This window comes from Piliocolobus tephrosceles, chromosome 1, assembly GCF_002776525.5.
Source record: "Piliocolobus tephrosceles isolate RC106 chromosome 1, ASM277652v3, whole genome shotgun sequence".
NCBI classification, from domain to species: domain Eukaryota; kingdom Metazoa; phylum Chordata; class Mammalia; order Primates; family Cercopithecidae; genus Piliocolobus; species Piliocolobus tephrosceles.
The window spans coordinates 98,482,414-98,495,128 of record NC_045434.1 but is presented as its reverse complement, the minus strand read 5'-3'; the positions used below and the strand labels follow the sequence as shown (position 1 = coordinate 98,495,128).

General features: G+C 47.3%; 1 protein-coding gene and 1 pseudogene across 1 annotated transcript; both read left to right on the top strand.

Moving 5' to 3' along the window:
• Positions 1-648: 648 nt before the first annotated feature.
• On the top strand, positions 649-8,414 carry LOC111543998 (intelectin-2-like). The gene is given in 8 exon segments (XM_023214406.1): positions 649-1,023; positions 1,305-1,368; positions 4,415-4,549; positions 4,552-4,661; positions 4,984-5,142; positions 5,529-5,649; positions 6,731-6,834; positions 8,142-8,414. Coding segments are annotated over 8 exon segments (852 nt in total). The 5' UTR covers positions 649-1,017; the 3' UTR covers positions 8,295-8,414.
• Positions 8,415-8,551: 137 nt separating this feature from the next.
• LOC111544037 lies at positions 8,552-8,607 on the top strand (annotated as a pseudogene).
• The last annotated feature ends 4,108 nt before the right edge of the window (positions 8,608-12,715 follow it).

Here is a 12,715-nt window from a genome sequence, read left to right as displayed (position 1 = left end):
TTACAGCAGGATACATGCAATAATTAGTGTTTGGACAATATATAGTAATGGGACAAAGGAGGGAGCCATCAGCTTTGTCTGGGGGTGGAGGTGTCAGGGAAGGCTTCATAGAGAAATTGGAGGAAAGATCGGAAGGATGATGTCTTCTTTTCCTCTATTTATTTTATTATTATTATTATTATTATTATTATTATTATTATTATTATTTTTGAGACGAAGTGTTGCTCTGTTGCCTAGGCTGGAGTGCAGTGGCGTGATCTTGGCTCACTGCAACCTCCGCCTCCCAGGTTCAAGCAGTTCTCCTGTTTCAGCCTCCAGAGTAGCTGGGATTACAGCATGCACCTGGCTAAATTTTTGTATTTTTAGTAGAGATGGGGTTGCATCATGTTGGCTGCTCTTGAACTCCTGACCTCAGGTAACCTGCCCACCTCAGCCTTCCAAAGTGCTATGATTATAGGCGTGAGCCACTGCGCCCAGCCAATTGTTATTCTTAATTAATTTATTTTTCATGAAGTGTCACCTCAGTCTAAAAGGATGATTTCTTGACAGAGCTGTGTCTAGGGGGCCAGGGCATCTGGGGGAGGTGGGAGAGGGAGAACTCAGGGGAGGATTGTGACCTATCCACAAATCTGATTAGATACTGCTACATTGTATGGCCTGCCCTGGCAAAGCAGGACGCCCCTCCTCAGATGGTGACAGTTACCTGTGTGGCCAGGAACACAGCTCCCTGCTCCTCCAGCCAGTCACACATCCTTTCTCATTTCCAGGGGCCCAGGCTCAGGTACCCTCAGAGGGAAGGGAATCAGAGGGAGGGGCCAGCAGTCTAGGCTGATCAGGGCTGGGCTGGGCAGGGCTTGGGTGCCACTCTGCCAGGCTTTTGGACTCTCCACAGCTCTCCACATAAAGGGACCGGCACTTCACCCCGCATCAGGATCCTCTGCAGGGGAGCTCTGAGTGTCCACCAGAAGGGAACTTTCAGCTCCTGGCATCTGTGAGGAAGGAAGGCGGGAGCTGTCTATGCTGGTGAGAAAAGTGTTTTTGATCCATGTATGTGGGAGCAATGATGCCAGCTCAGGTCTGGTCTCAGTTTTAGAGACTGAGAGTTTCAGGGAAATGAGCTCGTGGCCTCTGGGGTATTTGTAGTGCTGGACAGCCATGGGGGATATTCCAGGAGGTTCTAGAATGCTCATAAGCCCAGCATTTTCCATGTGAGGTTTCCTGACTCAGAAATGTCAGGGAGTAAGAATGAGAGGATGACAAAGGAGGGGCCAACCAGTGACCTTGTGCATCTTGTTTTTCCTTAGAGGACAATGACCAGACTCTGCTTCCTGTTATTCTTCTCTGTGGCCACCAGCAGGTGCAGTGCAGGTAAATCACTCCTGACAGTAGGATCTGCAGTTCCCTGGGCTCCCCTCTGCTTTGCAGGGCCCTGGAGGGAGTAGAGCTGGGCAGGGCTCTGAAGTCAAGGGCCAGGGGGGAAGTCCTGGAGAGGCACGGAACCCAGGATAGGCAGCCAACTTGAGGTGTGGACTGGGTGCTGATTTCTGGCCTCTCCTGGGGTCTGGTCTGAAGCAGTCAGGATGTTAGCTTGGGTGTGTCCTGGGGCTTGATTCTCTGCTTCTGTGACTGTGAGGGGTTCATGAGGTGAGAGAATAAACTGTGTCCCTGCTCGGCTGCTCTTGTGGCCTTGGCCTTGGGATCTCCAGAGGGAGCTGGGTGATCAGTGCTGTGCCCAGGGTACACCCTCCTCTGGTTGCCATCCTCACAATTCTATTCTTCCAGTAGGCACACTAGTGATATTTTTTCATTGATACTGAGTTTATTGTTTATTTCAATCCATCATTTACATATGCATCTCATTTGATCTCCATGAGTATAAAGAAGTTATTAATGACATCTTAAAGATGAAGAAAAAGGATCAGAGATGTTAAGTGTCTGCTCAAGGAGGCACTGTCATCAGGGGTTGTCTGGGTTTTAACTTGAGTCCTGTAATTTTTTTTTTTTGAGACGGAGTCTTGCTCTGTCACCCAGGCTGGAGTGCAGTGGCGCAATATCGGCTCACTGCAACCTCCGCCTCCTGGGTTCAAGCGATTCTCCTGTCTCAGCCTCCCCAGTAGCTGGGATTACAGGTGTGCACCACCACACCCAGCTAATTTTTGTATTTTTAGTAGAGACAGGGTTTCACCATATTGGCCAGGCTGGTCTTGAACTCCTGATCTTGTGATTGGCCCTCCTTGGCCTCCCAAAGTGCTGCGATTACAGGCATGAGCCACCGCGCCTGGCCTGAGTCCTGTAATTTTACACTTATTCCTACTCTGCCAGGCTTTTGGAATAATTTTTAGGCTTTTAGACTAATATACACAGCCCTTCCTCCACTGGCCTCTGTTAATTTTTCAGCTTTGGTTTCCAAACCTCCTTGTATTACAACATATGTTCCAGCCGCAGTAAGAGACTGACCTATAGTTTTCAGCAGGCTGGGCTGGGCTGGGCTCTGCTATTGCTTCAGGCCATCTCATGTGCTTTCTTCTCTTCCTGGGGTGTACTCTCCCCTTTTCTTCCTGTCCTGTAGCCAGCTCCCATTCTCCCATCAAAATCAGCCTGCTCTGAGTTACAGCTAGTCCCTTCCCCAGCAAGTTCCCAGGCCTCACCCCCGTAGGAGGGTTTGCCCTCCCATCTCAGTTGGGTCCCTTTCCATGTGCTCCTTCCCTGTAGAATGTAGTCTCTTGAAGAAATGTGTCAAATTGTCTTTGTCGGCATCTAGGTAGTTCACTCAGTAGGTATTTAATTAAAGTTAGTTGAGTGGAAGATTCCAGGTGTTTAACCTATACCAGCTGTTGGATCAGACCGTCTTAGCGTAGAGAATCCCTGACCTCCTGGGACTTCAGAGCAGAGTGATGCAGGGGCAGAGGTTGGCCAGGAAAGATGGCCTCAGTGGTCAGACTTTTAATGAGAATCATTCTCACATCTTCCAACCGCGGCCTCTTCTCTTGAGATGCTCTTGAGGGAGTTCCAAACCTGTGCCTCCTCCTTTTCTTCCCTGACTAGAAGCTGCAAAGAAGTCAAGGAATGCTGCCATAGTGCAGGTGGTGAGTAATGAACCAACTCACCATTCTCTCTTTAAAGCCACTTTTTAGCTCAACAGAGCCCAGTCATGGAAATCAGGAGGCACATATCCACGTGGAGACTATTCTGCCCCCAGCTCCTACGCAAGGAGGTTTCTAGTGGGAATTTTGAGGCTTCTGTGTCCCATTCCAGTCACAAAGTCTTCTGAACATAGGGAGAATGCAGTGTTCCTGGTTATGCTTACAGTGGTGGCAAGAACTGTGATGAGTCTGATTTGCCCCTACTTGCCCGGGGTTTATAGATGCTGGCAGAAAACCTGAAACTCTCGAGCCAGAGACAAAGAACTTTATTAATCACAGAAATAGCAGCAGCCAGAGCATCAGCATTTTCTTGTACTGGGCCAGGTGACATCTGCCCAAGTAGTGGGTTTGTCAAGCTGGCTGACAAATGTGGCTGGCAAGGAAACAACGAGCCCTTTTTAGAGCCAGAGAGTTTATTACTCACATAGATAGCAAGTTCGAGATTGGCAAAAGTGTCAGCTTTTCCCATCCCTTGTCCCACAAGACGGCACAGAAAAGAGGGCGGGTGACAACGCAACATGGGCAGTGGCTGAGGAGCCAGTCCATGCTGCCATAGCCGTTTCATGGCCTGTGTACCCTATGGGGTGGGGGCAAGTGAGGCAAAAAACCTCATACCTCTTCAGAAACCAGGAGGTGATGACACAGTCATGACAGCTGTCTCATGACAGCCTCCATGAAAGATAGGGAGCGGGGAGAGAAGTGACCTCATTGCAGGTCCTCACAAGCTTCCCATCTTTCCATGTTTCAGGAAGACCACAGGCTTTCTGCCAAGGCTTAGGTCAGCTGTCCCTATGTGGCCTATGTGCAAATGTGCAAGGTCAACGGGATGCCACAGTGGAGCCAGTCTCCTGCAAGCTTGGGAACAGAAGGGGAACTCTGAGCTTAGGGAAGCTGAATCTTATGAAATGGGCACAACCTTTGCTCTGAGCTGTACAGAGGCCCCATCCTGCTATAGACTCAGATGTATCTGTGTGCTGATTTCTGGCCTCTCCTGGCCACAGGGTGGCACTGCCGAGAGGGAGATACCATCTCTGTCTCTTCTAAGGCTATTTGCTCTACAAACTCTTGGAAAAGATAGTATGAAGCCAAGGCAGTCAGTGCCTCTGCTCATAGGTGACCAGAACACAAGACGCGCGGAGCATCATCTTCCAGCAAGTATGTGTTGCAGTCTTCTGAGTGTACTTTTGACTTCCTAGGGCTTTTCTGTTCACAGGGCTGAGATGAACCCTGAGCTCTCAGACAGGGAGGCTCTGGGCTGGTTCTCTCTACAGATGACCTGTATTTTCTCTGCACCAAGAATGGTGTTGTCTACCAGACCTTCTGTGACATGACCTCTGGGGGTGGTGGCTGGACCCTGGTGGCCAGCATGCATGAGAATGACATGCATGGGAAGTACACGGTGGGTGACGCTGGTCCAGTCAGCAGGGCAACAAAGCAGACTACCCAGAGCGGGATGGCAACTGGGCCAACTACAACACCTTTGGGTCTGCAGAGGCGGCCACAAGCAATGACTACAAGGTTGGTGCCACTTCCCACCCACTAGGGTGAGGGTGAGGAGTGGAGTGTGGCTGGCCACAAGCCTGCAGTAGGGAGGGGTGGAAGGTGGGGATGTGGGGAAGGGCTAGAGAATAAGAGAGAAATACATGCTTTGAATCACAACTTCCTCCCAACAAGGCTGTTAGGGTCCGGAGTGGTGATGGGATCATCTGCTGGGAGTAGGGTGTCTGAGCGTGGCTAACCATCTGCTTACTAGATCCCAGAGCTCTCAGCCCACTTGAGGCTGCATGTGTGGACCTTCTGTCTCCTGGCCCAATCAGGCTCAGTGTCTGTTGCTTTCCAGAACCCCCGCTACTACGACATCCAGGCCAAGGACCTGGGCATCTGGCATGTGCCCAACAAGTCCCCCATGCAACATTGGAGAAACAGCACCCTGCTGAGATACCGCACCAACACTGGCTTTTTCCAGAGACTGGGACATCATCTGTTTGGCCTCTACCAGGTACACAGGGCTGCTGGCTGGGGGGCACTTTCTTTGGTGAACAGAGAGCCAAGTGTCTAGGATAGGGGCAGCTCTGTCCTGTGGTTCCACATCACTACCGAGTGTTTGGCTGTTTCTCCTTCCTTTGGTTCACTGTGAACTCATGTCTGGCCTCTTAGAAACTCTAAGCCAGGCAACGAAGAGGCCTGTGGGACAGGAGAGCATAGGGAGAAAAAGACAGGGACAAGAGGTTTGGGGCTGTTGGGGAGACACAGCTATGGGGAAAAGGAATCACTATTATTATGATTGGTTTTGGTTAATGGCAGTTAACTTGAAACTCCTCCTCTCCCTTCACTGTGGCAGCATCTCTACTGTCCTCACAAAACCTCTCTTCTGGGTCTCTGCAGAAATACCCAGTGAAATACGGATGAGGGAAATGTTGGAATGACAATGGCCCAGTCATACCTGTGGTCTATGACTTTGGTGATGCTAAGAAGACTGCATCTTGTTACTCACCATATGGTCAATGTGAGTATTTGCTCCCTAAGTCTGGTCATAAATATTTTCTTGCACTCTTGGTGAATGGTGGCAAATAAGAACAATTCATAATTACTAGTATTTACTGAGCACTTAAAATGCACCAGACTCTTGTCTTGGAACTTAACATGATTTTGTGTCATTTAATTATCATGAGAAAACTATGAAGTTAGAATTGCTATTATCCCCATTTCACAGGACATAATCCCAGCTTCTTCATCACCACCTGTGTGGCCTCTTATAATAGTTAAGAAAAGGTGCATAAAAACATTAGCTGGACATGGTGGTGCACGCCTGTAATCCCAGCTCCTCGGGTGGCTGAGGCAGGAGAATCGCTTGAACCTGGGAGGCGGAGGTTGCGGTGAGCTGAGATTACACCACTGCACTCCAGCCTGTGCAACAAGAGTGAAACCCAATCTCAAAACAAAAACCAAAAAACAAAAAACACAAAAAAGATAAGGTGCACACTGAGGTTCACAGGAAAGAACCACTAGCAGAGTGGTGAGAGAGATTTACTTTTGTTATGAAGGATAACTATTAATTATCTTACAAAAAACAGTTTTCAGTATAATAAGACCACAGAAGTTAAGTTGTGGATGAAAAAAATCAAAGACATCACTGTTTGCCTTTGATATTTCGATGAAAGCAGGTGATGGCCAGGGAAACTAGCAATGATCAGATGTGGCTGCCTGTTGCTGTTTACACACTTCTCATCCATCACCAGGCAGCCACATCTGATCATTGCTTATTCCTGCTGGGCCTTCTCAGATCTTTTTAGTAATCTTTCTGTGAGTCTATCTTTTCCTATAAGCTGTAGGCAGACAAGGGTCCTTTTGTGAGACCCAGCCTTTGTCCTCTTGCCAGAGATGAAAAGAAGTTCCCTTGGGGGCAAGTTTAGGACTGACATGCACAAGCCACGGGCCATAGAGGTGCTGGGCTGCACCCCTACAGCCTGGGGTGTTTGTCTGTAGCCTCAGCTTTTGGCTTAGGGAATTCCTGGACTGGCCAATGGGATGCTGCGTCTAGTTCCTCCTGTGAATGCTTGGCTCCTTCTTCACCTCTTCTTTTTCAGGGGAATTTGTTGCAGGATTCGTCCAGTTCTGGGTGTTTAATAATGAGAGAGCAGCCAAAGCCCTTTGTGCTGGGATAAGAGTTACTGGCTTTAACACTGAGCATGTGAGTTTTTGGGGAGATCAATGGCACATGTGTGTGCATGGGTATGCACGTGTGTGCCCCTGTGTGGGGTGTATCATTCTGTGTCTCTGGGGTTACTTGCTTACTCTCATTATTCTCTTTACTCTCATTACTCTCTTGATGATGTCTTATGAATATAATTTATTTTTTATTTCTTTTTTTTTCTTTGCAGAGTCCATATTTTTAATAAAAATGAAGTGATACAAAGTTTGGAGTAGTAGATGCCAGAAGTTGAGTATAATTTATTTATTTTTAAAATCTTATTTATTTTATTTATTTTTTTGAGACGGAGTTTCACTCTTGTTGCCTGGGCTGGAGTGCAATGGCACGATCTCTGCTCACCGCAACTCTGCCTCCTGGGTTCAAGTGTTTCTCCTGCCTCAGCCTCCTGAGTAGCTGGGATCGTAGGCACACAGCACCATGACTGGCTAATTTTTTTTTGTATTTTTAGTAGAGACAGGTTTCTCCATGTTGGTCAGTCTGGTTTCAAACTTCCAACCTCAGGAGATCCACCTGCCTTGGCCTCCCAAAGTACTGGGATTACAGGTGGGAGCCACCATGCCTGGCTGAGTATAATTTATTTTAATGGAATTCAGTTTATCAAAATTTTCATTTATGGTTAGTACTTTTCACGTTTTCTTTAAGATGAACCTCCTTACATTGAGGTCATGAAAATATTCTCCAATATTAATCTTAACTTTTAGAAGCTTTATATTTTTATTGTAGAAGACAGCACCATAGCTGTAGTGGTGGGAGATTGTATTTGAGGGACATCCTGTGCCTAGGGGCTGGAGGAAGAAAGTGTCAGAGCCATCAAGAACAAGGGCATTCACTTAGGGCCCCCTTCCCTCCCCAACTGACAGTCTGAACTCACAGTTCCATCCTCACTTCCCTGCCTCAGCTTTCAGTTTTTTCATTTTCTAGCTGAGATGAGATGGCTATTCTCTCATGGAGGGACTTGCAGATTAGAATTCAGAGGATGCTGACCATGTGGGCACTGGGGGTGGACTAGAGTAGGTGTCTTTATGCCCTTTTCCTTGATAACCTTCTCCACTGGCTCTGTGCTCCTTAGACTGTCCATTAGTGCATGTTTGCATATGTCCCTGCATGCATTACTTCTTTAAAATACATGTATAGCCAGATGCAGTAGCTCACGCCTGTAATCCTAGCACTTTGAGAAGCTGAGGCAGGTGGATCACTTGAGGTCTGGAGTTAGATACCAGTCTTGGGCTCACTGGTGTCAGCAGCAAATCAGATCCCTCACAGTGTCTCTTCTTTCTGTTTCCCAGCACTGCATCAGTGGAGGAGGGTTCTTCCCACAGGGCAAGCCCTGTCGGTGTGGGGACTTCTCTGCCTTTGACTGGAATGGATATGGAGCTCACATTCGGAGAAGCTGCAGTCAGGAGATAATGGTGGCAGCTGTACTCTTGTTCTATAGATGAGAGAGAGCTCTGCGGTGTCGGGGTGAGAACCCATCTTCCAACCCCAGCTATTGGGAGACAGAAAAACCGAAATTCTAACAAGGAGGAGAAGAGACTAAATTACATCAATCTGCAACTCTATGTTTCTTTGAATTCTTTTTATAAATTGGCTGATGTATTGAGGGATTTTTAAAAGAATACCTATGGTTCTGGTGAATTCCACATCGGATATTCTGGGCCTGTAGAGTGGCTAGGAAGAGCCTATTGAATAAAAATAAGTGTTCACTTCAGCAACACATATACTAAAATTGAAACAATACAGAGAAGATTAGCAAAAAGATATAAAAAACTGAAAAATAAAAAGACATTCTGGGCCAGGGATGGTGGCTCATGCCTGTAATCCCAGCACTTTGGGAGGCCGAGGCTGGTGGATTGCCTGAGGTCAGGAGTTTGAGACCAGCCTGGGCAGCATGGCAAAACTTCATCTTTAAAAGAAGTACAAAAATTAGCTAGGCAGTAATGTGTGCCTGTAGCTCCTCAGGAGGCTGAGGTGGAAGGATGGCTTGAGCCAGAGGGGCAGAGGTTGCAGTGAGCCAAGATCTCGCCAGTGCACTCCAGCTTGGGTGACAGAGCCAAACTCTATCTCAAAAAAAAAAAAAAAAAAAAAAAAGGAGAGCAAGGCATTCCAATCAGGTCTCAAACAGGACGCTGACTACAGCATTCCTAGCTGGTGAAGAGGGCTCGGATATTTTATAGTGTTTTTGGCTCCATGCCACGCAGGGTGGCTCACGAGGTCAAGAGATCAAGACCATCCTGGCCAACATGGTGAAATTAGCCTGGCGTGGTGGCAGGCACCTGTCATCCCAGCTACTCAGGAGGCTGAGGCAGGAGAATCACTTGAACCCGGGAGGTGGAGGTTGCAGTGAGCTGAGATTGTGCCATTGCACTCCAGTCTGGGCAACAGAGAGAGACTGCGTCTCAAACAAAACAAAACAAACAAACAAAAAAAGTGTTTTGGTCCAAATGCAAATCTAATCGTAACATTTCCCAAACCCATTACCACACTTTTTCTCCATTGCTCCCTGTGGACTACAGCATTGGTTCTCAAATGGGATGGGAGGTAGGAGATGTAGGGGTGATTTTACCTCTCAGATAGGGTTGCCAGATTTAGCAAATAAAGATATGGAAGGCCAACTTAAATTTGCATTTCAGATAAACAATCGGTAGTATTTTTAGTATGTTTGTCCCACGCAATATTTTACCTGGCAACCCTACATCTAGGGAACATTTGGCAATGTCTGGAGACACTGTAACCAGTGGTGGAGGGCCTGGCAGGAGCGCTACCGAAATCTAGTGAGTAGAGGCTGGAGATGCTGCGAAACACCTTATACTGCACAAGACATCCATGCTCCACAACAAAGAATGATCTGATCTGAAATGCCAGCTGTGCTGCCATTGAGAAACAGATAATTTTGTTTAAATTCTATAGAATGGAAGTCATGAAGCCCTGACAGCTGAAGGCAATAAAGAACCTTTTTTTTTTTTTTTTTTTTTTTTTTTTGAGATGGAGTCTTGCTCTGTCACTCAGGCTGGAGTGCAGTGGCGAGATCTCTGCTTGCTGCAACCTCCACCTCCCAGGTTCATGCCATTCTCCTGCCTCAGCCTCCCGAGTAGCTGGGACTACAGGTGCCCACCACCATGCCCAGCTAATTTTTTTGTATTTTTAGTAGAGAAGGGGTTTCACTGTGTTAGCCAGGATGGTCTTGATCTGACCTCGTGATTTGCCCACCTCAGCCTCCCAAAGTGCTGGTATTACAGGGGTGAGCCACTGCACCTGGCCCAAGAACATTGAGGCATGGTGGCTCACGCCTGTAATCCCAGCACTTTGGGAGGCTGAGGGTGGGTGGATCGCCTGAGGTCAGGAGTTTGAGACTAGCCTGGCCAACATGATGAAACCCCATCTCTATTAAAAATACAAAAAATTAGCTGGGTGCGGTGGCAGGCGCCTGTAATCCCAGCTACTGGGGAGGCTAAGACAGGAGAATTGCTTGAACCTGGGAGGTGGAGGTTGCAGTGAGCTGAGATCGTGCCACTGCACTCCAGGCAGAGCAACAAATAGTGAAACTCCATCTCAAAAAAAAAAAAAAAAAAAAAGATTTAAACAAATGTACCCAGTGGCTTTTTTTGTGTGTTTTGTTTTTAGAGTTTTCATAAAGGTCTATTTTATTATTCGTGGGTAACACATTTAACATTTAAACCCATTTAAATAATGTATAGATGACTGCATGACTGCAACATGCAGCATGGCTGTAACTAGATAGAGAACCAAGTCAACTGAAGACCACCTAACAAGAAACTGAATATTTAAAATACTAAATATTGGGAAGGGTTCCAAGATGGCTGAATAGGAACAACTCCGGTCTGCAGCTCCCAGTGTGTTCAATGCAGAAGACAGGTGATTTCTGCATTTCCAACTGAGGTACCTGGTTCATCTCACTGGGACTGGGGGTACAGCCCTCCGAGTGTGAGCTGAAGCAGGGCAGGGCATCACCTCACCCGGAAAGCACAAGGGGTCAGGGGATTTCCCTTTCCTAGCCAAGGGAAGCCGTGACAGACAGTAGCTGGAAAATTGGGACACTGCAACCCAAATACTGTGCTTCTCCAATGGTCTTAGCAAACGGCACACCAGGAGATTATATCCTGCACCTGGCTCAGCAGGTCTCACACCCACAGAGCCTTGCTCACTGTTAGTGCGGCAGTCTGAGATCGAGCTGCAAGGCAGCAGCTTGGCTGGGGGAGGGGTGTCCACCATTGCTGAGCCTTGAATAGGTAAAGAAAGTGGTCAGGAAGTTAGAACTGGGTAGAGCCCACTGCAGCTCAACAAGGCCTGCCTGCCTCTGTAGACTCAACCTCTAGGGGCAGGGCATAGCCGAACAAAAGGCAGCAGAGACTTCTACAGACTTTTTTTTTTTTTTTTCTTTTTGAGACGGAGTCTTGCTCTGTCACCCAGGCTGGAGTGCAGTGGCCGGATCTCAGCTCACTGCAAGCTCTGCCTCCCGGGTTCACCCCATTCTCCTGCCTCAGCCTCCCGAGTAGCTGGGACTACAGGTGCCCGCCACCGCGCCTGGCTAGTTTTTTGTATTTTTTAGTAGAGACAGGGTTTCACCATGTTAGCCAGGATGGTCTCGATCTCCTGACCTTGTGATCCGCCTGTCTCGGCCTCCCAAAGTGCTGGGATTACAGGCTTGAGCCACCACGCCCGGCCAGAGACTTCTACAGACTTACACATATATGTCTGACAGCTCTGAAGAGAGCAGTGGTTCTCCCAGCATGGTGTTTGATCTCTGAGAACAGACAGACTGCCCCCTCAAGTGGGTCCTTGACCCCCTAGATAGCCTAACTGGGAGATAGCTCCCAGTAGAGGCCAACTGACACCTCATACAGCTGGGTGCCTCTCTGAGATGAAGGTTCCAGAGAAAGGATCAGGCAGCAATATTTGCTGTTCTGCAATATTTGCTATTGTGAAGCCTCTGCTGGTGATACCCAGGTAAACAGAGTCTAGAGTGGACCTCCAGCAAAATCCAACAGACCTGCAGCTGAGGGACTTGACTGTTAGAAGGAAAACTAACAAACAGAAAGGAATAGCATCAACATCAACAAAAAGGATATCCACACCAAAACCCCATCTGTAGGTCATCATCATCAAAGACCAAAGGTAGATAAAGCCACAAAGATGGGGAGAAACCAGAGCAGAAAAGCCGAAAATTCTAAAAATCAGAGCACCTCTTCTCCTCCAAAGGATCTCAGCTCCTCTCCAGCAATGGAACAAAGCTGGATGCAGAATGACCTTGATGAGTTGACAGAAGTATGCTTCAGATGATCAGTAATAACAAACTTCTCTGAGCTAAAGGAGGATGTTCAAACCCATCACAAGGAAGCTAAAAACTTTGAAAAAGGATTAGGCTCATGGCTAACTAGAATCAACAGTGTAGAGAAGACCTTAAATGACCTGATGGAGCTGAAAACCATGGCATGAGAACTACGTGATGCATGTACAAGCTTCAGTAACTGATTTGGTCAAGTGGAAGAAAGGGTATCAGTGATTGAAGATCAAATTAATGAAATGCACCAAGAAGAGAAGTTTAGAGAAAAAAGAGTAAAAAGAAATGAATGATGCCTCCAAGAAATATGGGACTATGTGAAAAGACTAAATCTACATTTGATTGGTGTACCTGAAAGTGATGGGGAGAATGGAACCAAGCTGGAAAACACTGTTCAGGATATTATCCAGGAGAACTTCCCCAACTTAGAAAGGCAGGCCAACATTCAAAATCAGGAAATGCAGAGAACACCACAAAGATACTCCTCGAGAAGAGCAACCTCAAGACACATAATTATCAGATTCACCAAGGTTGAAATGAAGGAAAAAAATGTTAAGGGCA